We start from the raw sequence: 26951 nt of genomic DNA, 5'->3' as shown, positions 1-26951 counted from the left end.
CATGTCCAGACAAAGCGGTGACACATGTCACCATCAGCATTAACTACTATGTCTACTATGAATGTCTACTAAATATTTACTGTGGATTTGAATGTGTGTTGAGTGTAAACTTTTCAGTTTATTGCAGGTCTTTCGCCCGCTAGATCGACCGCTCGAGCGATCATTATGCAAATGCAAGTAGACGTCAGTGATAAACGTACAGGATCCACGCCATATCCATGCTTCGAAAGTAAATCAGAAACCCTCCCATGGCCAAGTATGCAAACAAATCTCCAGTACAAAGGCCATCTATAAATGCAAACGCCGTAATAATGCTAGGTCATAACACAGGGTGAAGATATTTTGTACAGGATACACAAAAGGGTAAACATGACCGACAGGTGTGCGAAATAAGCAAGAGAGAGGAAAAGAATGCGGATTTCTTCTCGTGTATCGTCGTAAAATCTAGTCGTGAAAAAAAAAAGAAGCTCTTTCGATAACGGCAAGTCATCTAAAAGTTCGGCGTAGTGTGAAAGATCGGCTGCGGGAAAGGTCCCTGTGGCCAAGCCTCATGTTGCAGATACGGCAGCAAGCCCGTCTTGCGTTCCGCGGCAGACTTGCCGAGCGGCTGGTAGTGCATGTGCTCGAACGGGATACTACGCTGTTGCTGCAGAGACGTCGACGGAGGCGGGATCAACAACGTGTTGACACTGCGAACCGGTCGGTAAGGCGAGTTTCGATTTGCCAGAAAGAAGGAAGGAGAAAGGTGGTTTTGAGGAGTGTGGACGGAGTAGGCAGAAACTGCAGGCGAGATTGTGCCCGAAGTCACTGCGAATGGGCTGTTATGGTGCCTGCTGGGATCGGGCAGTGAGATGGACGTGTTGTACATTCCGTTAGCCAAAGGCGCAACGGCACTAGTAGGAACCGTCGTCGGTGGCATCTGTGGAACCCAGTTTGCCGAAGGGTTGTAGACCGGGGGCATGACTCGGCCGGAAGGGGGAAGTTGAGAGAGAGACGCCGGCATGGTAGGTGCAAGGCTGTGAGATGGGAAGTTGGGACGGGGGAGCCGTGAGACCGAGTCTGGCATGGCCGGAAGATGAGGGGGGACACTGGAGGATGCCAAAACCGGAGGCAAGGCCGGGATGCTCGTGAGAGCTGACGACGGAGGAAGTGTCGGCATCGATGTGAGCATGCTGTTTTGTACGGCTGCCCTCTTCGCTGGCAGCTCCTCCAGTGGCTCCTCACGGGACCGCTTCCGAGAGCTGGTAGCCGGTGGCAAGTCGCCCGAAGGCTGAGGTGCGCTAGTGTATGGCACAGCATTCAAGGGCATAGCCCAGGTCTGCGTCCGGAGGTGATCGGATGCGGGAGGCGATGGCAACTTTGTCGAAGGTGACGGCAACTGTGCCCGAGGTGATGGGACCATAGTAGGCGACACATGGAGGACTGGCGGGGTAGGATGTTTCTCGTTCTTCTCAGAAGCTCGAGGTGCGCTGTTGAAGTAGTTCGTGAAAAGGCCGAGCTTGATGTGCCACTCGTTCCATTCTTCTTTGGACACGAAGAGGTTGTAGCGAATGTTGCTGAGGAACTCGACTTCCATGATGTGAATCTCCTGGACTGTAATCCCAGAGACCTCCGCCCATGTCTTGTTCGTGTATGTGTTGTCGTCGAGGACTACCCTATTGTCAGCTGTGTCCATGGCTAATTCACAATGAAGGGAGCGACATACATTTGTTGCCCAGCATGAGCGCGATTGTCATCAGCCGGTACTCACTGCCTTTCTTTCCCCGCACACCAGGGTTGAACTTCTTCAGCCGGTAGACGAAGAGTAGTGCCAGTAAGATGACATTCTGGCTAACTTGCGTAGTTGACAGGATGTTTGTCACCCACTTCTGGAAGGCAACAGCGGGGATTGCTTCGGGAGCGAGCGGTGTGGTCGACTTGACACGATCCTCCACGGCCTTCAGTTTCGCTGTACTTTCGAACCAAAAAAGGCACGTCATCTACCGCCCAGTCAGCATCTTTAAATCCCGGACTGATTGAAGTAATCCAGCTTACCTGTGCTGCAAACTCAGCCAAGCTTCCCTTTCTGTTGCTGATAGACGAAGGGATCTGAAGATACGACGCAACACCATTGGAGCCACTTTTCTTCTGAGAATCCCGCTCGGAGGTCATGGTATCCTTGGCCGGCGCTTGGTATTGCGGTTGGGACGAGGAAACCACTCCATTCGGGACATCAGAAGGCATGCGCGTATAATCAGACACCTTGGAATAGGGTGGAAGCTGGAATCCATCGAGCTTGCCCCCATAGGACGACGACGACAAAGCACTGCAAGTGGTGACGCCATTCATATCGTTCGGAGGGGTAGGTAGACCGTCCCGAAAGGGAGCAGTCCAGGTGTAATCAGGAACGTCCGAGATAACTTCAAGAGGTCGTTTCCTTGCACTGATCGAGCCTTCAGTTCGCGAGGAAGGAGCTATAGTAGGTGTGATCGGGTGGAGAGCGGGGAGATACGGCTTCGTTGAGAGGATCGGGAGAGACATATGGGTGGTATTTGAGGATGGCGTCAGGATTGTGGAAGTATTGAACCGAGGATGGAGATGTAGAGGTAACACCCTTGTCAGAGAACTCGCATTGGACTAGCTCTGGACCAAGTTGTGTTGTGTTATAATCTTGAATCGCTCGAGTGTTATTCACCACCGGGAACTGCCCAGGTCTTCAATGTTCGGCGTGGTATGCGACGGCTTATTGCGACAAGTTCGAGACAATGGAAACAACACACACGAGGTCAAACGAGGAAATCGCCGACAAATGAATTGGAGTTCCAAGGGAATATCAGCCTGGCTGCGGGGGATAAGTTGGTAGGATAGCAACAGCAGCGGATCCGGTGAATGCTGCTTTCCCAGATGGAATGAAGGCACTTAAGGGGGTGGGAGTAATGGAAGCAGGGACCAAGGAAATGAGAAACCGATTATCACATAGTAAGTGTATTAAAAGATGAAAAAGAAGTTGTAGGAAGGGTCGTAGTAGTTATAGAAAGTAGTAGTGACAGAAGAATGGGAAGGTGAGGTTGTGGGTATAGATTGCAATAACTGTAGGTTGCAAGTACAACCAGTTATAAAAAGGTATTATATCTCAGATAATCCAAAGGGCAATTGAGACGATCATAAAGGAAAGTCAAGAGAGTTAATTTAGTACCAAAAAGGAAATACAAAAAAGAAAAACAGGTGAAATGAAATAAATAAAAAAAAGAGACCTTGGATTGAGAGGCCATAGAGGAGACGGAATCAATTGAATAAGGCCGAATAAAAAAAAATAAAAATAAAATCCAGAAATTAATAAAAGGGAAATAAAATAAAATCAAAAGTAAAAGAAAGGTACTAATAATGAAGGATGAAGTCAAGACATCATCCTCCATCCAGCAAATGGCTAATCATCTTCACAGCAACTCCGCTAGAGGAGCCAGGGTAGGCTAGTTCTCGTCCGGAGAAAGTGCTGTGCCCATACAGGATAGACAGAGTTTGACCCGGACGCAGGTCCAGAGGGTTGATCCTCCTTTCTGGCCTCGTTTGGGTCGGTTCCGGGTTTGGCTGCCCGGGTTTGATTGTCTCTGCTTTGTCTTGGAGAGAATGAAATACCGGTTGATGTCAGAGCCACGGGGAGAGGGAGGAGGAGGGGGGGAACAAAGTGGATGCATGCTACGGAGTAGTGGAAGGGTAACAAGGTCAGCAGCCCTAGACCAGATTCAGCGTTAGGTTCTAGCGTCTATAGGTCACTTTACTGGTCCAAGGAGGTCGAGGGGGGCTATTTTATTTTTCGCCATTCTGGAGAGAGAGCGAGGCAGAAAGAGAGGGGAGAGGAGAAAAAAGGAAGAGGGGTGGAAGTTCGGACAGCACCTCGCGCGGTCTTGGAATAATACGTGCCTGCTAACTCCGTAGGACCCATATCAGATCCAATAATAAGTCGGGTTTAGCGTCGCATTGCAACCGTCGTGGTGTGCCGCCCAGATTGGATTGCTTTTGGTTAATTCTTTTTCATTTCTTTTTTTTTTTCCTTTCCTTTTTTTGCTTTTTTTCCACATCCCTCACACTGATTAGCTACTCACAACTTGAGCATACTTAGTGTTTACTTATGCGTCTCCCGTTGCAGTTGGTCTTTCTAACCTAACTAAAACGGATCAAGATGCAGTAATTATCTTGAAAGCCACAGAGAGGTCCTTACAACTACTAATGCTATAACAAAAAAGAAGCACTGGTTATGAAAGAAAAGAAAGCATGCAGACTAAAAAGAGAAGTATTTCTCTTATTTATTCGTTTATTAAATAAATCAAACCAAAACAAAAAAAAAATACCCACCAAGAAATAATGATGATGCCGATGATGATGATGATGATGATGATGTATGGAATAGGAAGGAAAAATGAGGAAAATGAAAAAGGTTAAGATATCTTACAGAGTACACCAAGGGAGAAGGGGTGGGCATTGCTCAGCAGCCCCCGGGAGGCACGGGAGAGAGTGGACGAAGGGAGGTTTGTGCACTCTGAATGTGGTTGATCGCCAGTTCTAGTTCAACCAGGCGGAAGGCAAAGGAATGAAAACTTTCGGTACGGAATCGAACACTGCCTTCAGGTTGCTGCGTAATAATCAAACAATTCATACGGCATCATTCCCGAAAAGCGTTAGCGCCCCCTTCACCTCATTAAAGTGCGCAGCAACTGGAACTGGGGACAGGCAGAAAAAGGGAGAGAGAGAGAAAGAGAGAGAGAGGTGGAAAGAGAGGCGGGGAGGAGCATGGATGGAATTATGGATCGCTGCGTACGGCAGCCGTAAGAGGGTCACGGTGGCTAAAACAGTTCTAGTTAGTCCGTGGTTGGTACTGGAGGTTGGTCACCACCGCGAGGCTTGCTTAGATTGGAGACTGGAGCAACCCGCGAGGTGGTCACTGGTCAGGTCACTTAGTAAGGCGCCAGGCAAAACGCAAAAAAGTCAAACGTTCAGTTGCCGGCAAGGCGGTGCTTACCCAGTGAGGTAGTGATGGCAAGGATAAGTTAGCTCTGCAAAAGTATGGTACCGGGTTCAGCTTTGGGTGGCTCGGGTTGTCATGGGCGAAATGAAGTTATGTGCCAATGCCAAACGTACTTTACTTTACGGAGTACTCCCTTACGAAGCACAAGTCACTCACACCTCGCCCGTGTCAAGTATGGAACGGGTCCGAATAGATTGGGAGGTATGAGAACAGACTAAGTGGTTGGGCAGTCTGGTTGCAACTAACTCGAAGTGGATTAACCCCTCTGACCCAGACAGGTAAGAGTTGCTCCGACGTATCGGTATTACCGATATAGTGTTGCTCCGTCGTGGGCACACACACTCACACTCACACACACGCCCGTCATCAAGACCCGGTCTATCTTAGAGAGACAATTATGGGAAAACTTTAGCATAGGATGATATCTTAGTCTGGCCGTTATCCACCCGCGGTGTAAATGAGGGGGCCAAGGCAAAATGTTGCGTATCCATCATGTAGGCATGTAAGGCATGTGTGAGTACGAAGAATTGGATGGATAAGCTGCACACAACGATTCAGAGAGGCGTAATGACCTGCGAGACCAATCACCGGAAGAGAAGCAAATGGCCGGGCTCCATCGATCTGTAAACACGCAGCCAATCGCTGTGGGCCTGAGCCTTCCACACACTGGATGGGTTTGAGCCTGGAGAGTTGGAGAAAAAGCTGGCCCCCCCGTACCTTAGGCAGAGAGCCGGCAGGGCAGCTGAGACTGAGAGGGAGCCACTCACTAGGTACCACTAAGTTGGGCTCGGCAGCACCAGAAGCAGACGCGCCCCCTTGTGACTGACTGTGACTGCCGGCCTGTTCTCTCTTTCCCAGGATCCTTCCACTTACCACTAGCGGGCTTATGGAATAGTGTAATGGAATAATGAATAGGTAATGGATGGTCCGCGGGGCCAACCCGAGTCTCCTGCGAGACTCACTTGCTGCGGACAAGTGCCACATAGTAACATACCATACCTTATCCACCGCCCCCCGGGCGATGGATGAGGTTCGAGTAGTGGTCGACTGGTAGTATTCTTAGTTGTGAGAGAGTCATGACCACTTTTACCAGATGGTTTGTAGTGATTACCCACACGCAGGACCACCCGTCCAATCCGCGAGGCTGCACCACCAACTCTCGCCTGCGCCTTTTCCAGGTTCCTCTTCCCCCTTCTCTGCCGTCATACTCCGCCCGGCCGTAATGTTCCGTGTATGGTCCGAACCATGAAAATGGGCGCACCGTTTCTGTGTTCTTCTACGAGCCCCAGAAAAGTACTCCTCTTTTTAGTTTTAGCAAGTGTCGAGCGATGGATGAAATCCGATCTGGCCCATTCGTTGTTTCCGCCACCAGTTTGCAGCCACTGCGATGACTCGGTTTCGAGATGATAGGGCGCCGCTGCTAGTCATCCCCGGCAGGCAAAAAGAAAATAATAAAAATAATAAAAATAAAAACCTACCAAATGGAAAATGGAAAGTGGAAGAAAAAGGAGAACCCACCCACTCGGCCAAGGACCCATGCAGGCGCAGGCAGGCGGCTGTTGATTTGGCTTTTTTTTTTTTCTTTTCTGTACATCCTGTCAGCTGCTCGTGTATGTCCTTTATTATTGTCATTGACTTTTGCCGAAAGAAGAGTCCCCTATCATCCATGGTTTGATATCACCCACAGTTGCGCAGATATCCGCGGCAGTAGTCCTGAAACTAACAATGGAGGGAGGGGGGTGCCGCTTGATCCAAGACAGCATTCACACCACCATCTCACCACTCCAGGGTCCCTAGCATTGATGAAGGACGCTAAGTCCCTCCTTTGGTGGTATTCAGGACAAGAGCAGGATGGAGTAAAAAGAAAATTACAACTACCACTACCGAGTAGTGCTAACCTACTACTGCTGAGTAGACTACTTACTGAAGAATACTTGCCATACCATCGCTCAACCCAAACAAGGGGAAGAAGTGGAAGGGTGCAAATGTCCCTGGTAACACCGGCTGGTCGCACTTCACATCACACTCTAGTGTTGAATGTTGCGTCAATCAATATATGTTCCGCAAATGGTTACGAAGTATGCAAAGAGAATGGGATGCTCGGGACGAAGACAGAATGGAGTCCGACATTGGGAGAGTGCTGTATTCTGGTTGGGACCATCATGGGGTGATTATGGAACTACTAGTGGCGACCAGGACAAGAGCTCTCTTCCTTCGTCCGACTTGTTGTTGGCCATGGGTCGCGGAAACGCGCCATTGCTTCGAATCATTTCTGCCCGGCACGCGCTTCGAGTATAATTAGTTATCATAGTTTAGTATTATTGAACATTGATTATGATTTCATATACCTCGTACCGCCCGATGATCAATAATAGTTGGCGGCTGAGTATTAATCTGTTGTCTCATCTTGGGCCACTTTCCGGACGCGTCTCGTTTTCTGCGTTCGGGGCGGCGAGCTGACTTCGGGGTCTGATTGTCGACCGATGGCTCTCGAACTTTAGCTAGCCTTGTATGTACGCGACGATTATCAAGAGTCAAGTCACGGAGGCTTTCCTTTTCTTTACCTCGAAGCCGAGTGACCATCCATATCGTTTATCGCTAGCGTAACGATCGTTTCCTCTCCCTGTGCGAAGTATCGACTCTAGTTAGTTCCTTAGCAGATGCAGCACCGTCGGAGGACTTCCCTCCCTGTCCCTAGACTGCCGTAGTAGTGTCCTTCTTCCTTTTCTCCATTTCCACACACCCCCCATGCACGTACTACTAAAGTTCAGGGGAGGGAGGGAGGGAGGGGGGATAATCCAAATTCAAATCTGATAGTTCAAAGCATGGCGTTGAGACAGTCCGTGCAAGGCCACAGGAGCAGATCAACTGAGTGATGGATGGGGGAATGCAACACCCAGTTCAGCAGGCTTCAGAGGCCTTTCTCATTCGCTCGGCCATCCCAAGTGCGGCTAATGATCAACCCCCGCCGCCCCTTGGAAAGACTGGCACTGGAAAGGGAAAAACGAGCAGAAACCAGGCCTCCATCCGCCGAGACTGAGAGCGAAAAGAACCGAACGTGTTCCGAGTAGTATGACAATCTCATCCCAGGTAACTAGTAGTTAGCATGACCAAAAGGGAAGTGCACCAGGCGCATTTCCTTTTTGCCTGGATTAATGGGACGTGAATCCCTGTCTCGACGTGGAGACAACACTCTGGTTGGTTGGTGTTTGGGACTTTACTTGATCTGATCATCAGTCCCAGAGTACCAGAACTACCAGACTACTACACAGGAAAGTGGTCATCGGCTACTACTATTTCCATAGGTACCCTGCAGATGGGCTTGATATGCCTCTCGCAAAGGAAGGATTCGTGCGTAATTTAATGTTTGGCACCACAATATGATCAAAAGGCCCGGGCAATGATAGTGCTGCGTCGGGCGAAATCCGCCTGGGATTATGGAATTGATTGGCATTGTTGCGGAGCTCGTCCATACTTGTGGCTATAATTTTACCGAATCATATCGACTGTGTTCCATACTTCAATAATAAATGATGAGCGCGAGACTTTTTTGACAGCGCTCCATCTTTACATTACCGATCGGGGAGCAGATGAATAATTTTGGTTGATTCGTATTTCCATTGATACCTGCAAGCTGAGCGGTTGGTTGTCCCCAGTAACAACATCATTTCACCATCATCTCCAGAACCACCACGACAACGCCAACTGGGGATCGGCCGCAGATGAATTCGCGGGCGGAATCAGATGATGCTCCATATGTTGGATGAATTCTAGATGACGACTCAAACCAACGCAAGTGGAAAATTGGCAAAGATTTGAAAATCAAGGGGAAAAGCAAAATGGAACATGCACGCCACTCAATGCCGATAAAGAAAGACTGAAAGACTGATAACGTCTGGTCGACGGCATCAGGACTATCTACAATAGGGTGTGTTTGGGTCTCGTATGGAGGTTCGGAATAATCCCAAATAGTCAGTAGTTAGGTAGTATGTTGTGTATAGAAACCCCTGATCCTTTCCCTTTTGCGCGTCTTGCACTTTTTGCTGCCTTCTTGGGTGGGTTTTCTAGGTTCCTTCTTCAACCTTCTTTCCGAAAATAGTCGGTCAAGTCCGCGTCGCCATAAGAAAAGCACCGTAAAGTCATGATAGCCCCATAGGAAACCTCAACAAATGCATCGACGCCTCTTTGCACTTGCATATGAATTATGCCGCTCTGCGTTCCAATTGGTATCACAGCCACTAGCTGGAAGTCTGGATAGTCGCGGGCTATTCATTTGAGATGAGGGGGGAAGAAGGGGGGGAAGAAAGATGGGTGTACCATCGAATCAGAATGCCGAGTGTGCATGCTCTTGGCCTGTGTTCCTATTATTTTTGCAGCCTGGCTTTCTGGCTTCTGGGTCATCACGACTCAAGCGCGATACGGTGTAACAAATAGACAAAGTGGGTTTGTGGTGTTCCAGAACTTCCGGCAGAAAAAGGTGATGATGGGCTGGATGACGGTGTTGGAATTGGTCGTGGCTATTTCTGAGCTGGGAAATAAGTGGCACGCACGCTCCACTTGGATTTGATCAGTGCGAAAAAAGTAGATACTGACTGTCCTCCATCCATCCTCGATTAGTCCATCAACCCCGACCTTAACTTACTAAACTAAACAAGACGACTCCGGCCCCTCCCCCCTTCCCTTCGCTTTTCAGTCTCAAACCTTCAAGGTCCATCCGGCATCCAGAATCCAGATGCGAAAACTGGGGCTGGTGGGAATCCTTGGGTCGTTTTGTCACCCGAGCACTCGGGCGCAGCGACGGGCACAGGCAACTAATTGTGCTAAACGAACAACGGGGGTGGTTGACGCGGCGATCGAAACTTGAGAGTGAGGCCATGCTGGGTAAAAGAAAACTCTCCAGCCTCCAACTGAAGACCCATAGTTAATGTTATACACTGCTCTTAGAGGGTCTGACATACTCGGGTAAACTGGTGGACTTCCACTTACAGACTACTGTGTACATAGTATCCACTGAACTTCCTGGTCATTGCTCGGGATTAGTTGATGACTATGGAGTTGCTGCTGAGTATAGTAACCCCCCGGAAGCAGAACAGTAGTAACTACTCCGTAGTAATATGCTATACTACGTAGTTAGGAAGTCGTCGAGTCGTCCGAACAACACCACCAGCTTAAGCTTTTTTCCTTTTCGGAACACTGAGTCTTACATTCTAATTTACTTTTGATTTACTTTTCGTCGTGTCCATTTTCTGCTGATTGTCCTTGTCTTGGCGCCTGTCGAATCTTGCCTCGAGCATATCCATCTCTCTAACTGGCCATTTTGGGTTCAATGGATCTGCTGCCCCTTCTTGCGACTAATCTTGTCATTAGGCCGAACATTCATCTCAACCAGATATCTGGACCAATAACATTCAGTCGTACTGGTGCTGTCATCTGCCGACTCCTCGCGGTGGTCCTTGAGACGCGAGAAGAGCGCAGAAAAACAAAATAAATGAAGCTCTCAAACCTATAGTCATTAGTGCTACGTATTAGCCGTAACGCATCGTATAGTCGCAAGTCAAGATGCCTCGATAATGAGCTAACGAATAAAGGCACACATGCCATGGCACATGTCCGCCCACTTATACTACCTTGCTATACTTGAATGTACATGAAATGGTAACCACATCCAATGACCGGTTGCGGTAGAGAGAGACCGAGGTGGTCACCGCCAGTATTAGTATTCACCACAACACCAAGATAGTTGCAACGGATGTCGCTTCTGCAGTCCGAACAGCACTAAAGCAGCAGCAGCTAACTGCTTAGTTAGCTGCTGCCATTCACTAATTGCCAAGTAACTTTCCTGGTCGTCTGTTGCCAGCAAGTATTCCAAACTTACTTTCCTTTACCCGGCGCTCTAGACGATGTGACTTTGTCACTAAATAGTTACCTAACCAGGGTGTCTCAGCATCATCCAGTTCGGATGTGGAACTAACCGCTTCCACCACTTCCGCTGATCTAGATCATCCCTATTTATCACATTCTCATTATCCAATATGATGATGGAAGTAATCCTCACTTTTTTCTTGAAACTATTTCGGTCATTCCTGTGGTACCCTGGACGGTGGTTCCGTTTCCCGACAGAACTATGCGCTTTCATTCGTGCAGTGGCCGCAACGGAATTCCTTCGATCCTGAACCGCCTTGGAATCCCATCGGCCTTCCCAATCGAGTAGGTTTCTGGTCATCAATGACGAGGATGATGACGGCTCTCAGTGGTCATACTTAATTACACAGGGTGCAGCCTAGTACAACACCAGCATAATTGCATCCGATGCACTTTTACCCATCGTTTGTGATCCATATTAACCCACCGGTGGTAAGTCCGCATTGTGTATGGGAGGGTCTTAACTTTCCGGGATCCCCTCCTCTGCCACACACTCATTGGGCGAGATGGAATTGACTAGCATCTCGCGGTGTGTTGTCGGGAAGTCGAAGATAGTAATAGGATGGATGTCTACGAAAGAAGCAGATCGACACCGTCGAACATTATTAATGGGGTCGAGAGTAATAATGGTTACTCGACCTTGTACCGCGCGGCCCCAACTTGCAAATTGATTGCAGGAAACATCCTGATTATCCAGCATCTCAACCTCATTAATAAGAATGGCTACTTAGATAGTTATGCCGCGACTCTGGTCGAGACTAACTAACCAAAGTCTTCCTTTATGACTCGAATCGACCTAGCATTGCATATCACTAGGCAGACTAGTCGGATAACGAAACTCCTTCGGAGATTTTCTTATCACGCAAGTTGCCTGGATGGTGCCGCTCTAGCCCGTGGGTTGTCATTCCCATCCCCAGTTTTCCCATCACCTTGCACCTTCAATGTGTACACGAGTGATCGCATCACCGGACTGTGTCAGGATAGAAGGGCATACGCAAGGACAAGTTCCATTTTCCGGAGATTTGCTCTACTGAAGATGAGCATTTTTGGGAGCCCGTCCTATCCCACCTCGTTGCCCTTCCAGGCTCCTTGCATCTACTCATCCTTGCGGCTCGACACTTTTTTGCACAGCTAACATTTTGGTGTGAGGGTAAACAAACAATGCTCATGGGGAGGATAGGCATGATACATCGCCTCCGTGCGAGATGAGACTGCAGCTTAAGCTTTCATCTAAGCCAGGCATGTGTGTGCAAGCTGACTGCTGGCGACCGACAGGTATGACTGCTAGGTGGTCTTCAAAACCAAGGACCTCGTACGTATGTAGTAGTCGAGACTCGATATCCCTTCGTTCTCCCTTGAAGGCCCGTTGGACAGGCAGCGGTTGCTCCGGTTCAATATGAGACGAGACCAACAATCCTTGCTCATGTTGAGCCACCATCAACCACGGCCCAAAGTCAACCTGAAGGTTCGAATGCCCGCCATCGTCAGTCCATCTTTCGATGCGAGGGCATAGACTATCTACTTTCGTAGATTGCAACTTTCGAGGAACCAGGGGAACGCATCCGGTGGTCTGGTTTACAAAACGCCTGGAAAACAACCCTTATTCCTTCCAAATTCCGGGTTTTCGTAATCGTGATGAAGGTGACGATGATTTTATGGGGATGGGGGATCAGAGCTCCTCAAGGATCGGGAGGCGGAATACTGGATCGGTCAAGCCGAGGCTGCTCAAGGAAGCACGCGGCTTCTCGTAAGCTGGTCGATTCGCAGTTGCGCGACCGTAATGATTAGCAATAAGCTCGGCGATGACCATTCGATAGGATGGCTAGCTCAGCAGGACTTGATATCACCGTTTGCCTCCTCACGGTGGAGGAAGTCTTTTTTCGAGATCCATCACGATCACGAAGCCAACATTATCTACGGAGGCTTTTGCGGCATGTGCACCAGATGCATCCGTCGTGGCCACTGGAGCCTGAACTCAGCTACGGTTCATCGCCCCGTCCAAGTTCCTTATTCGGTATTTTCTCACACTCTTGCCTTCGCTCCCGTTTCCCTCGATGAAGATTGTCTGGATCGGTTACTACTATGGGGAAGTATCGGAAGTTGGAAACTACGTATGTACGGCCTGAAACCTTTCCCCGCCGGACTAAACCGAGGTCGTAGAATTTTAATCACCAATAACCGTGCTACTTGGAGTGGCAAGCCTCGCTCTTGTCTTACTTTACGGCCTTGCCTGGGGGGAGAAGTATCTATACCGTATGCTACAGTACCACTTGACTCCTCCTTCCCCCCAACTTGCACTGGCGAGCTGAACGAACATCTCCAAATTTAAAAATTTTAGGGAAATGATGTATCGATCTTCTTCTGATGGAGTCATGGAGTCCCCTTACGAAACTCGTCTCACCATTAGATCTTTCATCCACTCTGGAACCACACATCCCTCGCACGGAGTACCGTTCACCAACATCCGTCCTTCGTTACTTCTGTCGAAGTAGAGTTACTTGTGCGAAATCACCGCCCGCTTTTACTTACTCTCCGTGGCAGCAGTCTCCGCTCCAAAGCAAGAAAACGAACCGGGCCACCGACGACAAGTTTTACCATCCCAATTGGTAGCGTAAAGTACCAAATCTCTTTGCCCCTGGTTCACAGGATAGTACGTATTCCGATCTCTCACCCCTGCCAGTTAACAGAGGACTATATACCGGTCTCAGTATGATCTGGATTTCCCCTCCACCCACCTTGGTGATGCCAATACCACCACGACTACTGCGGCTGCTCCGGAGTGCATACTTAACGGGACTGTACTTGTTCCTAGCCCAACCCGGAAATACCCATAACTAGCATCGATCCATGACCCCATGCGAACGTTATCATCAGGATCATTAATTACCACCATCCATCAGTGAATGACCTAATTGATCACACCTCTCTCTCCCTCTTCTCTCTACGATGCACTAGATGCTGCGATCGTCGCTCTGGAGATGCTGACCGCGTCTGTGGGCACCTCCCTCCACTCCTGCTCAGATGAATTGACTCAGCGGTTGTTATCAGCTGGTTTGGAGTAGAAAGTAGTTTAGTTTAGTCCTGGACACGCTGGCTGGCTGTTGAACACTTACCAGTAGTTAGTGCCTTGGTCCACGCGCTTGTTGAATTCTAGACCAAGTGCTCGGATTCAGGGTGGTGTTTGCTTTGCTTTGCTTCTTCGTATACTCCGTATATTGTCCTGATTCTAAGCTAGTCAAGCAGGCCAGGGCAGGGAGGGGTGTTGACTCGTTCCTCGACTAACTTTGGTCTGGATATTGATAATGACGGTGGTTAATTTACACTAAACTTGGGATGTTTGGACGAATATACACATACGGAGTACATACACACTTTGAGATATGCATACATACATACATACATGCATCGTCTATCTATTATCTACTATCTACTGGACCTCACGGTCCCTCTTAGATTTAACCCAGTTCAACACGGCCACTATCACAGCATTCTCATACTAGCATATGTACGGAGTACAAAGTAGATAAATATCATTCCTCAGCGCTAATACCAGTTTCGAGATGAATACCTCGTGACAGCGAAGCACCTAAGAAAGAAGGAAGGAAAGAGAAAAACGAAGCAGAAAAAGCAAAGCCAGAAAAGCAACGACGGCAGCCTGACAGCCTCACAGCACCAACATCACAACAAGAATAACATGCATATGCTTACTCGCTACCTCAGTTTCCCTGCCTGCCTGCCCGCTAGTTAGTTAGTTTTGTGTCTGCCTTGGGTTACTTACAGAATGTATGACCAACCAACTAACTCTTGATTATGTCTACCTCATACGGCAGCATCATTATGATTACTTCTTTAGTCCTATTACCTCCCTTTAGAAGTAGGGAGAGTATGAGCGGTGATGCCTGAGATACATACAACTAATCAAATAATCAGAAATCAACTAATCAATAATAGATTTGATTCGATGGCTACGTGATCCGGTAATCACTGTTTTATGTTTACTTGATAAGGCTATGTATGGATGCCAGGTAGGTAGCCAGCGAAGCTAGTAAACTAGGTAGGTAGTGAGTCTTTAGCTTTTATTGGGTATTGGTGCCGTTCTATTCTTTGTTTTTTGTTCGTTGTCAATGGATAATGATGATTTGTATATAGGTGATGACTATAGTTGTGATGTGGATGGGTAGTTAGTATGCGTCTACTCATAAACTGTTTTCATACGGAGAGAGAGGGTCACTTGAATATTTACTGGGATTATAGGTCGTTAAATGATGTATCTGTCAGGCTTGCTGTTTTAGTGGTTCGTGAGTTGAGTTGAGTTGTTCTGGGCTGGGTTGGGGTTGGGCAGCGCATAGTAGTAATGATGGATGTTAGGGGGTGCTTGCTGTATCTTGCTCTGGACTTATGAACAGGGTTTCTTTTTTCTCCTTTGTAGACTTTTATCTTGATCAGATTAAAGGGATGGAAAACTAGTTAGGTGTGAAGCTTCTGGTGGTGGTGCTGTTCAAGGATATACTCTCTCTAACCATGTCTCTAGTATTGCAATGCACTAAGGTGGTAACTACAAGTTTCTACTACTTCTGAATACCAGTTAGAAGTGGACCAGTGCGTGTCTTCTTAGTAGTGTTTCGTTATTGGTATAAACTAAGTGTACTGGTAGGTAGTAGTTGGCCTGTATTTATATATATGTACATCTTAGTATACTATCCATTTCATGTTTTATATGGGGACAGTAAATTCATGACAGAAATCTGAGAGTACATAGCAGTCATACTTTCTATGGAAAGCACTAGTATGATACATCTGGTATATGGATGGATGTATATATATATTAAGTAGTGACCATATACAATAATACATCTAAAACTTCATTCGTAAACCCGACACTCCAACATTCTATAGTAACAGCATCTGCAATATTTGACAGGTGCTAGCTGTTGAAGGAAAGGAAGCTTCACAATTTGAAGAAGAAACGAAGCATACTAGTCGACTCGGCCAATATCCTAAGATCGAGATAAATATAAATATGTCTATAGCATCAAATTCACGCTTACGTCACCTTGTATCAAGAGAAGATACAATACTTTTATTGCACCAACTGTTCTCAGAGGGCTTCAATGATGCTGTTCTGACTACTACAGAATAACTGTCTGTTCTTGCAGACCAGTGTGTGACTTTCTACACGAGACATGGATATCTGAGTCGAGGAGTTAAGAGCTGGCCAGCTATGGACGGCAGGGTCGTATGACGAATGGTAGCTACTAGATGAATGCATACAAGATATAGAGAGAGACTATTATCTTTACACTATATAGGGTTCTTGTTTGAGTAAAGGAAGGGTAGGTTTCTTTCAGTCAATCCACTAGTGCCTAGGGAGACTTTGCTTCGCTGCTGCTTACACTAGTCAATACATCGCAGTATGTAGTTTTATCTAATATATGTAGTTGCCTGAGTAGTACTAGATGAAGGAAACTTACCCAGATACATGCTACATCCCCAACCTTCCTTGTGATTGAGAAGATTATCAGTACTATATATGTGCTGCAAGTGTTGGTGGGAAAGGAATGCCTCAAGCAGTTCAATATGAAGAGATGATGTCGATGTATTTGACTCAGAGAAATCATAAGTAATTGACTGAAACGTTGAGAACATGGTAGGAGTGGCATGGTGAAAAGCCGATGCTTTATGAAGAGTGTCAATTGTAGGCAAGCAATGACAGTGTTATACCATCAATGCATATTGTCCCTCCACGTCATGCTTGGGACAAACTCCATTGCTACGTTGCTGTGTGATATATAATAACCATCGAGAAGATGCCAAAAGACCTTACATGCTCTCCTGCATTAAGCGGTAGAGCGAGCTACTTGTAACTGAGATCGTGTGTTCCAGTCAGTAGTAACCTGATAGACTGCATATCGAGGATTTAACGTTGTGTAATGTAGTGATGATGGAAGTCGGTCACTTAATGCATCATATTATCTAAAGAGATGCCGATCCATGCGTTTCACATGTATTTTTGCAATAAGTATGTGTCTTTGCAATAAGTGTTAGATCTATGACCTAATGTCGCTGTTGTTATGTATGCACGTTGCTGCTCAAATTACTAGCGAACCAACGATTCCCATTGAAAGTCGAGCCATACACGCACTATTAGTCTGCATAGAGCACTTCATGCTTGCTCCTTGCATTCTACAACCTTTCTCACATCAGCTTCCTTATACGTCATACTAACATATGCGTGTAAGCCACTGTAATAGGACGAATAGTAGGGATAGGGTTCGGCATTATGTCCGGACAAGACCTAAAAAGGATGACCAATAACCGCCGAGTGGCTTGTGGTTGTACAAATACAATTGCAGATACTTCTGGTTGGATCGCCGACTGACAAGTCAGGTGTTGTAGGTGAGACAGTTGTACTACATGCTCGGAGTTGCGGTATGAAGTGCCGAACATCAAGCACATGAAAGCATATTCCAGGCATATTATGCCTAGATATATGTTGTGTGTGATGAGAATTCGTCCTGAATCTGGTTGTGCATAACCATGCCATACCGTGCCTTGTTTGTGCGTTTTTCGTATGCAGACTGGGAATGTATGAGGTCGTCACCACTGGACAATCGTGGGATGTTACATTGCATCGGTGTAGCCGTTACTTCGAAGTCGCCAAGGGACTGGTCGCTTCTTCCATTGGTGTGCCCCTTACCGAACGGACTACTTTATCTGTTTACCAGTCGGTTAGTTTGAGATTGGGCCAGTCTATAACCGCAAATCGAACAGCTGCAGATGGTTGAACATGAAAGCAGCCCATGAGCAAGTGTGTCCGGCTAACAGGAATTGGGGAGCTTGTAAAGCTTCCGGAGCTTGAAAATGGCCCATCTTCCATGTAAACGCTTGTTTATCTTCCCATAGCCGCAATCTCTTCACCTGTATTGGCATCGAACATCGCTTGCTAGCTGGGACTGATTTGAACACAATCCAGGGATCCCCGCATATATCCTTATCGAGTCGTTTCGTACATTGTTGCAAGCAGTCCATGGAAGCACACAAGATAGAAATCGCAAAGTTCGCTGTTGCACGCACCGTTGGAGATAGGCAGCATTGGCTTGGGAGGGCAGGCTGTCGAAAACTGCGGCAACAAGAATTGACTTGATCGAGCAACGTTCTTGTGGGTATGTGGGTCAAAGACCATACAACGAGGCCATAGCAATCTGGCCTGATGGCATCTTAGCAGCACCAGCAATCAGCCTGGGCGTGTATGATCGACCACAACCACGGGAGTAAACGGACTTGGGATGGATGCAAGTGGAGGAAAACGGGCAATTGAGGAAAAAGTGGAGCATCAAGATCCCCGGATTCTCCTCGTTCTTTTGGTTTGGAGCTTAGAAGCCAGTGGTGGAGTGGTAGAAGTGGATGTCAAACGATACTGGGGAGCTCTAGTCGTTCTAGATGCGGGAGAAGCCGGGGAGGATCTCGGGAAGGACCGTGTGTCCCAGCTGGACGGGTGACAAGATGAGTCAGCGCGATAGTGGTCCAGACCGAAAAAGGAAAGCACAATGGGAGAGAAAATCAGGAAAGAGCGGGCGGGATCGCATGGAGGAGCTGCAGGAAAATAAATAATTATACGGGATAGACGGGGGATAGTTTGGAAATAAATCAGTGGATCATTCAATATTAGATCTGGTCTATCATCCCATCGGAAAGAAGAGTTTACCCATCTATCCCCCGAGCAGAGACAGACAGAATCATTTAACCCCCAGTATACAATCGTCATCCATAATTGCTGAGTGACACTGCTTAGTCCCAATGTACTGTAAAAGCCTCAGGAAGAGTGTTTTCCCCTCACAGTCAAGCCCGACTGCGCCTAAGTTCTCCCCACTAAGTAATCTTTCCCCTCACGAAATAATTCCTCTCTCCTCTCTCCAACTTCTATTTTTCATCTCCAACCCGCCACATGTCTATAGTCTATACCCAAGCAGGAATGAAAAACTCTTTGAACTAGTTTTTTTTTCTTGCTTTCCACTGGAACCCGGCTGACCGAGCACCCACTTGGCTTACGGTCGAGCCAGTCGCGTCTGGTGCCAGAAGGAGAAAATTAGCCGCCCTGCGAATCCTCAGCAGAGCACACCGATTCGCCCAAAACAGCTAATTGACACAGTCATTTTTTCCTGTGCTTAACTTAACGCCGGTGATTTTTCCAGTGGGCGAGCCCTTTATCCAGACTTAGTGTTCAATTTCTCTAAATCAACTTCCTTTTCTCTTACTCTCTTCCTTCCCACCCACTCTCCACTCTCCCCTCCTCCTCTTCCCTCTGCCTGTTGGCTTAGGTGCGACTACCACCCGACAATGGTTGGAAGTACGCTGGCGATCCGCTCCAAGATGGCCTCTCCCTCCGCCGCTATGCAGTTGTCGTCGCTGTCGCGCAGGTCGCTCTCGACGCGACCCCAGCTCCTTCGCTCCGCACGTCCCTTGAGACAGCAGCAATTCCAGCGCTCTGCTCGTCGCTCCTACGCCGATGCTGCGCCTGCTGCCCCGACCCCCAAGCCCAAGAAGCGCTTCAGGTTCTTGCGCTGGACCTGGCGCCTGACTTGGCTTTCCAGCATCGGTATGGCCGGTGCTCTGGCCTACAGTGTCTATGAATTGCGCCATCCCGTGGAACAGATCAAGCCTGATCCGACGAAGAAGACCCTTGTTATCCTGGGTAGGTTTCTTACATCCAATGTCGCTTATCGCGACAGTAGCTGACGAGTCATTCCCCAACCAGGTACCGGATGGGGTACTGTTTCCCTGCTGAAGAAGCTCGACACCGAGAACTACAATGTTGTCGTCATCTCTCCCCGCAACTACTTCCTTTTCACTCCTCTCCTCCCCTCCTGCACGACTGGTTTGATTGAGCACCGCTCCATCATGGAGCCGATCCGTAACATCCTCCGTCAGAAGACCGCCCACGTGAACTTCTACGAAGCCGAAGCCACCAAGATCGACTACGAGAAGCGTGTTGTGTACATCAGCGATGATTCTGAGATCAAGGGAGACATCTCCCACACTGAGGTGCCCTTCGACATGCTCGTCGTTGGTGTCGGTGCTGAAAACGCAACCTTTGGTATGTGATTCACTGCTCACGTCTGCCACGCATCTCTATCTAACAGTAAGTAGGCATCCCCGGTGTCAGGGAGAACTCCTGCTTCCTGAAGGAGGTCGACGATGCTCAGAAGATCCGCAAGCGCATCATGGACTGCATTGAGACTGCCATGTTCAAGGACCAGACTGAAGACGAAGTCAAGCGTCTTCTCCACATGGTTGTGGTTGGCGGTGGCCCGACTGGTGTCGAGTTTGCCGGTGAGCTGCAGGACTTCTTCGAGGATGACTTGAAGAAGTGGGTTCCTGAAATCCAGGAGAACTTCAAGGTTACCCTCGTTGAAGCTCTTCCCAACGTGCTTCCCATGTTCTCCAAGCAGCTGATCGACTACACCGAGTCGACCTTCAAGGAGGAGAAGATCTCTATCCGCGCAAAGACCATGGTCAAGAACGTCACCGACAAGTACATCGAGGCTCAGATCACGAACCCCGACGGATCCAAGTCTATCGAGCGTATCCCCTACGGTCTGCTGGTCTGGGCTACCGGTAACGCTGTTCGCCCCGTTGTTCGCGACCTGATGAGCCAGCTTCCTGCCCAGAAGGACTCGCGTCGTGGTCTTGCTGTGAACGAGTACCTCGTCGTGAACGGCGCCGAGAACGTCTGGGCTGTGGGTGACTGTGCTATCACCAACTATGCCCCCACCGCTCAGGTTGCCAGTCAGGAGGGTGCTTTCCTTGCCCGTCTTTTCAACACCATGGCCAAGACCGAGGCTATCGAGAAGGAGTTGAAGCAGCTGTCTGAGGCTCAGGCCCAGGCTAAGGGTGAGGAGCGTGACCAGATCTTTGACGTGATCCGCGAACGCCAGAAGCAGCTGCGGAGAACCAAGCAGATTGGTCCCTTCCAGTACTCCCACCAGGGTAGTATGGCCTACATCGGAAAGGAGCGCGCTGTTGCGGACATCAGCTGGCTGAGCGGCAACATCGCCAGCGGTGGTACCATGACCTACCTCTTCTGGCGCAGTGCTTACCTGAGCATGTGCTTCAGCAGTAAGTTACCCTTTGATTTGCGACTGTCAATACAAGTATATGGTCCTGACTGACAACAATCACAGCTCGCAACCGTGTCCTGGTCGCCGTCGACTGGATCAAGGCCAAGCTGTTTGGCCGTGACGTCTCTCGGGAGTAAATCTCTCTCTAAAAACCTTGGAAACTGTATCACCATCAGCAGACATGCTACGTCCATGATTTCGAAGCGATAACCTCTCTTTATTTATTCCATTCCATCTCATTTTCATTATTCTCATCCTTCCCCTTTCCTTGACGCCACTCAAATGACCATACTCTTTCTTGACCTAAATGGGAGCCTTCTTCTCCCCCCCATTGTCTGTCACACTTTGCTCCGTAGGAGCATCCGATGACGATCAAGAGAGCACACTATACCAAGACGCTCTGCCGTGATTTATTGCAGCGTCCGCAATGGGTGACTCCATAAAAAGCGCACATAGATCACTTGATCATCATTTTTGTTTCTTTTACCTGTACGAAATAGATAGACCGGGTTCGGGTTACTGTTTAGACATGCTAGAATTGGCCATAATTATTTTCTTTGTGCTGTTTCCTCCCCCTCTCCCTACATTCTTATACCTAATTTACTCTGATACTCCTGATACATTCTTTTTATCCTATGATAACCTATTCCTTACTCACTTCTCTTTCTATTTTTTCCTCAATGAAAGTGGGTTCATTTGGCTCTGTACTGTTGTTTCTGTCCGATTCTGGTAATTGTATGTATGCTTCTATACGTAGTTGCTTTTCTAGAACGGCCGTAGCTTTCTTCTGGACGTCGCTGCTTCAATGAGGGAGGGTACTTAGGGGCTTGCTCAGTGAGCAGTCACATGTCCTCCGAGCTGTTTACAGCCTTGTATGATTATCCCACGTGATGTCCAAGTATGGACTACAATCCACAGCCTCGTGCCCCTCCGCTAGCTCATACATCAACTGGCATCTCAAACTTAAATAGTGGGCCGCCTCCTGCCGTAAAATGGTGCCTCAAGCAGCCTGGACCCTGATTTACATGTTCATGCGCACTCAATATGGTTGAACCGATTGGCCTAATAGGCACTCTCATTGGCATTGTCCAGGTATGTGGTAAATTGGTGTCGGTGTGCTATGATTACCGCATGGGCGTCCGAAATGCGCCGCAAGATATTTCTCGAATTCTGGACGAGATCGCCAGTGTTGGGAGCATTGCACAGCAATTAGTGAAGGCCGTTGAGTTGGACGATGCCTCGTCTTTTCCGTCTCTACAGGCGATGGATGGGGATGATGGCACTCTCCGCCGGTGTTTGGCCGAATTGCAGGACCTGAAAGCAAGCTTGAAACTGGGGAAAGCTTCCAGTCTGAGGCGTGCTCTGGCGTGGCCGCTGCAACGTGCAGACGCGGAAAAAAGATTGCAAGTTCTTGCGACCATTAAAAGCACGCTGCAACTGGCATTGGCGGCTGATAATACGTGAGTGGCTTGTTACATGATACCCGAGGCTCCGCTGACGGCTCGTCTAGCCAAACCATGATGGAGGTATTGAACCTCACCCGGTCATTGCCGAGTGTCGAGAAGAAGATTAGTGGACTCTCAGAGAGCGTGGCTCGATCTGACGAGAGTAAGATGAGATTCAAAGTTGAAAATACCGTTATTAACAGTCTTAGAAAATCAAATCGCGAAGCTTCTCAACCAGCTAGGTGGACGCAGTCAATCAGCCAAGCAAAAGCAAGAGTACCAAAAATGTGCTCCAGCTACTGGTAACTGGCTACTGAACACAGTGCAATACATGAACTGGAAGACTTACCCCAACGAGTTCTTGTGGATCAAGGGAGCTGGTAAGTGACACCTTCACTTCTGAGCTTCATCGACCACTGATCACCCTGCTCTTAGCTGGGTGTGGTAAAACCGTCCTTTGGTACGCAAGCTCCCTTTTGAATCAAGTTGACGAGTGTCTTTGTGCCCCTGTTGACTTAATGCGCTGACTACTACCAGCTCGAGGATCATTAAGGATCTTCAGGACTACTGTGACGGAGGCCAAAGCAGTAGCCTATGCTATTTCTTTATGGATGCATCGGAAGAAAGAGGAGTCGATATCAACCGCGTGTATGGATCTTTGATCAGGCAGCTGGTTCATCAAGGGGCAACCATCCCTCGCGATTTCATGATAAGGAGGATATATGGCAGCCTTTCCGACGAACAGCAGTCAATTGCATGGAAAGAGCTAGTGCAAGACCTCTTATTGCAATTCGAGCATAGCTACATCGTTCTCGATGGTCTCGATGAATGCGAAGAATACCTCCAGGACGGAATTTCTGGCATTACGGATTTCATCAGAAAGACGTTGAAGCAGACAAAAGGACAACGGCATTTGATTGCGTTCGGCCGAAACTTGGAGCAGCTTCGAAATGCTTTTGAAGGCCTCAAGACCTCCACCGTTACAATTGATGAGTCCTCCGTGGATCTTGATATGCAGACAGCACTGCGACACGAGTTGTCGCAGCAGGCCAGATTTGCCCGGTGGCCAATATCGTTGAAGAAGAAGATTGAACAGTCTCTCTTAGCCCATGCCAATGGCTCGTGCGTACTCAGCTTTGATTGATAGTACTGCTGAATGGCTGACACCTTGCAGATTTCGTTGGGTGGACTGCCAGCTGCAGACACTGCGACGGTGTGCGACACCACAGGCGGTACAAAAAGCTCTCAAAGAGCTACCAAAGTCATTGGAGGAACACTACACCATGACAATCGACCAAATAGATGAGAGCAACCGCATGTCTGTTAAGAACCTCCTACGCTGGGTAGCCTTTGCTCTTCGGCCGGTGAGTGGCCATCACAATAGGAAGTCGAGAATCATTCCCACTCTGACGCATCTGCAGCTATCTCTTGATGAGGTCACAAGCGCCATAGCCATTAATGTCGACAGTGAAGAAACTCCTTTCTTTGACGAGGACTTAGTACTTCTCGACCCAGAAAGTTTCTTTGATTCCTGCTCCAGTCTAGTCTCGACTTACTGCGGCGGGGACGAAACGAGTGGCACCGAGGATGTTTATGTCAAGCTAGCCCATTTCACTGTTCGAGAATTCCTCGCTTCTGACTTAATCTTGCGTGGCTCATGCTCCGACTTCTTCATGGATGTCAGCTTGTCTCATGCAGTCCTGGCTAATTGTAGCCTTGCGTACTTTCACCATGCGGTTCAGTCTGCTGCCGGTGACCTCTGGATTTATCATCCGCTGGCACACTATACTGGGAATTTCTGGTATATGCATAAAGAACTTTCTCAAGGCGCTTGGAAATACACTGAATTAGAGTCTATTTTACTCGATCTGTTTGACGAAGATGGGCCTTATTTTCGGCTATGGAGCAAAGTGGCAAATGTTGACCGACCCTGGCTGCGGGATGAATCGAGCGACACGAATGACTATACAGCTCTATATTACGCTTCCTACTGTGGTTTGACACGAGTGGTGAAAGCACTTCTCGGCAAAGGTGCGTCGCCAAACATCTCTGGCGGCTTGTACCACCGTCCATTACAAGCAGCCGCATGCATGGGCCACCTAGAAATAGTGCACTTACTGATAGAGGCAAATGCCGAAGTCAATGCAAAAGGCGGTGCTCTGAGTACGGCGCTTGGTGCAGCAGCTGCCCATGGTCATTTAGATGTCGCTGTCACGCTGCTAAATGCTGGTGCCAAGGTTAACTTCCCAAATCCATGGAAGTCCAGCGGCCAGAGGTCGGATCCTTTATTTCTCGCTGTCGCGAGAGGCCATCTACCTGTCTGTGAAGCTCTACTCAATTACGGAGCTGAGGACTACCACCATATGAAAGGAAAGCCTCCATCGGCCCTAGTGGTTGCAGTTCGTAGTGGTCGTCTTGATATTGTGAAGACATTGCTGGGGTGTGAGCGCATCACTGCCGCAATGAAGCACGGGAACTCAGCACTCATTAGGCCAGTCCAAAGTGGCATCACTGCCGCCCAGTATCAGGCCGCGGCTGGCGGCCACGTCGACATATTGCGCGAGTTGCTGGCCCATGGAATTACAAAAGACGAAGCATTAAGATATGCAGCTCGGGCAGGTGACGAGAAGCTCGTGCGACAGTATCTAGACGAGGGTCTCAGCGTCGACAGCCACGCGGAAGTCTCGGATCACCCAATAGCTCTCCAATCGGCGATAGAAGGCGGCCATACTGCGATTGTGCATGAGCTGCTATCTCGTGGAGCAGACCCCAACTTGGACTCAGACTATTCGACGCCTTTGAGAGCTGCGGTAGGCGCAGGGAATCTCGAACTCGCCCGAGTCTTGATCAATGCAGGCGCAAGAGTGGATGCCCATATGGCTCTACGAAGCGCTCTATCTCAGAAGAGGAAAGATCTTGTTGATCTCCTCCTGCAGAACGGAGCAGATACACACCGGGGCTTACGAGATGCTGTTCAGGGTGCCGATCTTTGGGCCTTCCAGTTGCTTATAGATAGAGGAGCGAATATTCATCGCCAAGAGCCCGATGATAAGACCTCGATGTTGGGTGCGGCCGCATGGGGTGGTTCAGTCCCTATTGTAACACATTTGCTCGACAACGGATTGCAGGATCAGCTCAACCCTGGACCTGAAGACACGCCGCCTCTGCTTGATGCTGTTGCCGCTAATCGGCCACTCATTGTGGAGCTGCTGATCCAGCGTGGAGCTGACGTTAATGCTTACCCCCAAGCAGCCGACGAGCGTCGATTCACAGGAGCACACAGCTCACCAGACGGTTGTCGCTGGTGGCCACCAGATCCCCTATGTGAAACGGCACTGACACTGGCAGCCAAGGCCAACAATCGAGATATAGCCGAACTCCTGATGCGATATGGCGCAATGGTCACACCGACTTCGCCCGACACAGTCGGCACACCTCTTCTGTACGCGGTAAGAGAACGAAATTCCGACCTTATTAGGTCACTGCTGGACAGAGGAGCCGATCCAAATCAGAGAGGCACCATCGTGAAGAAGGGAAAGCCGTCATTTCCCCTCCTCATTGCAGCAGAGAACGGTAACCCCGAAATCATTGACCTGCTTTTGAAAGCGGGTTCAAAGTTAGATGATCAGAACTCTGAAGGCTTCAGTGCTTTGCATGTTGCGGCAGCCTGTCGCACATCGGACGCGCTCAAGTTACTTCTCCACAAACACGGTGCGAACATGAATGCAAAGCTCTTGAACGGCAGTCTACCGATCCATTCGGCTGCGTCAAAGGGCACCCCGGAAAATCTTGCGATATTACTCGATGCTGGCGCGGATATTAACGCTATAAATGACAATGGCCGCACGCCCCTGCATTGGGCAGCTGACAATGGCAACTGGGAGACGATCGAAGCTCTCCTGGATCGTGGAGCCCGGGCAGATGTGAAGTCTCAAGACGACGGAGCTAATACTGCAGTGGATATGGCTTATTTGGCAAAGCGCGAATCAATCTGGGCTAGTAGAACCTTCTCGGCTGACTGGGGGGATGAGAGGATAGAGAAGCTGTTGCAGAGGTTGAAAGAAGCGTCAGGTTGAGTGAGGACTCAAATACCAGTAAGATAGTAGCAATGATAATAAACCTTAAATATACCATCTAGAATGAATTACATACGGTTGTTTTAAACAGCACATTACCAAGTCAGCTAGTCTTCCGTATCAGATACCTTCAGCCAAATTATACCTATTGGGATACAGAGTTTTTGCTTCTGATTCGATTATATGTCTTGAAAGTATTACAAGAAGAGAAATCATTTGTCAAGTAAATACTCCGTAGAGAGAACGTCAGAGAAGCAGCCATCATGCTAACGCCTATCCTATCCTACCACAATATTACTCTACCATAAACAAAGATTGTTCTCTTATGTATGACATACAGGCGAGTAGGAGACATAAAATGTGTCACTGATAGAGAAAAATAATGTAT

General features: G+C 48.5%; 8 protein-coding genes across 8 annotated transcripts; 4 read left to right on the top strand and 4 right to left on the bottom strand.

Annotated features, from left to right (window-relative positions):
• Nucleotides 1-490: 490 nt before the first annotated feature.
• ASPBRDRAFT_194682 (putative mucin) lies at nucleotides 491-2520 on the bottom strand (the record flags this gene model as incomplete). Its single annotated transcript, XM_067620782.1, has 3 exons — nucleotides 491-1650; nucleotides 1706-1979; nucleotides 2035-2520. 3 exons carry the CDS (start codon nucleotides 2518-2520, stop codon nucleotides 491-493), a joined length of 1920 nt encoding a protein of 639 aa, XP_067481013.1.
• A 2634-nt stretch (nucleotides 2521-5154) lies between these two features.
• ASPBRDRAFT_515533 (uncharacterized protein) lies at nucleotides 5155-6235 on the bottom strand. The gene has a single exon (XM_067626750.1). The coding sequence runs from the start codon at nucleotides 5984-5986 to the stop codon at nucleotides 5441-5443; it is 546 nt and encodes a 181-aa protein (XP_067481012.1). The 5' UTR covers nucleotides 5987-6235; the 3' UTR covers nucleotides 5155-5440.
• Nucleotides 6236-7354, top strand: ASPBRDRAFT_515730 (uncharacterized protein). Its single transcript, XM_067626754.1, has one exon. The coding sequence runs from the start codon at nucleotides 6484-6486 to the stop codon at nucleotides 7171-7173; it is 690 nt and encodes a 229-aa protein (XP_067481011.1). The 5' UTR covers nucleotides 6236-6483; the 3' UTR covers nucleotides 7174-7354.
• ASPBRDRAFT_515572 (uncharacterized protein) lies at nucleotides 7221-7735 on the bottom strand. Its single transcript, XM_067626751.1, has 3 exons — nucleotides 7567-7735; nucleotides 7351-7508; nucleotides 7221-7288 (listed from the first exon to the last, which is right to left on the bottom strand). Exons 1-3 carry the CDS (start codon nucleotides 7587-7589, stop codon nucleotides 7269-7271), a joined length of 201 nt encoding a protein of 66 aa, XP_067481010.1. The 5' UTR covers nucleotides 7590-7735; the 3' UTR covers nucleotides 7221-7268.
• Nucleotides 7736-12320: 4585 nt separating this feature from the next.
• Nucleotides 12321-12712, top strand: ASPBRDRAFT_194681 (uncharacterized protein; the record flags this gene model as incomplete). The annotated part of the gene is made up of 2 exons (XM_067620781.1): nucleotides 12321-12389; nucleotides 12455-12712. The coding sequence occupies 2 exons, from the start codon at nucleotides 12321-12323 to the stop codon at nucleotides 12710-12712; spliced, it is 327 nt and encodes a 108-aa protein (XP_067481009.1).
• ASPBRDRAFT_515675 (uncharacterized protein) lies at nucleotides 12534-13441 on the top strand. The gene has a single exon (XM_067626753.1). The coding sequence runs from the start codon at nucleotides 12705-12707 to the stop codon at nucleotides 13251-13253; it is 549 nt and encodes a 182-aa protein (XP_067481008.1). The 5' UTR covers nucleotides 12534-12704; the 3' UTR covers nucleotides 13254-13441.
• A 4130-nt stretch (nucleotides 13442-17571) lies between these two features.
• Nucleotides 17572-18489, bottom strand: ASPBRDRAFT_515445 (uncharacterized protein). Its single transcript, XM_067626747.1, has 2 exons — nucleotides 18206-18489; nucleotides 17572-18131 (listed from the first exon to the last, which is right to left on the bottom strand). Exons 1-2 carry the CDS (start codon nucleotides 18256-18258, stop codon nucleotides 17675-17677), a joined length of 510 nt encoding a protein of 169 aa, XP_067481007.1. The 5' UTR covers nucleotides 18259-18489; the 3' UTR covers nucleotides 17572-17674.
• Nucleotides 18490-19261: 772 nt separating this feature from the next.
• ASPBRDRAFT_121495 (alternative NADH-dehydrogenase) lies at nucleotides 19262-21179 on the top strand (the record flags this gene model as incomplete). The annotated part of the gene is made up of 4 exons (XM_067617431.1): nucleotides 19262-19616; nucleotides 19680-20018; nucleotides 20069-21040; nucleotides 21106-21179. The coding sequence occupies 4 exons, from the start codon at nucleotides 19262-19264 to the stop codon at nucleotides 21177-21179; spliced, it is 1740 nt and encodes a 579-aa protein (XP_067481006.1).
• Nucleotides 21180-26951: the final 5772 nt, after the last annotated feature.

This window comes from Aspergillus brasiliensis, assembly GCF_001889945.1.
Source record: "Aspergillus brasiliensis CBS 101740 unplaced genomic scaffold ASPBRscaffold_4, whole genome shotgun sequence".
NCBI lineage: Eukaryota > Fungi > Ascomycota > Eurotiomycetes > Eurotiales > Aspergillaceae > Aspergillus > Aspergillus brasiliensis.
This window is presented reverse-complemented; position numbering and strand designations above follow the sequence as displayed.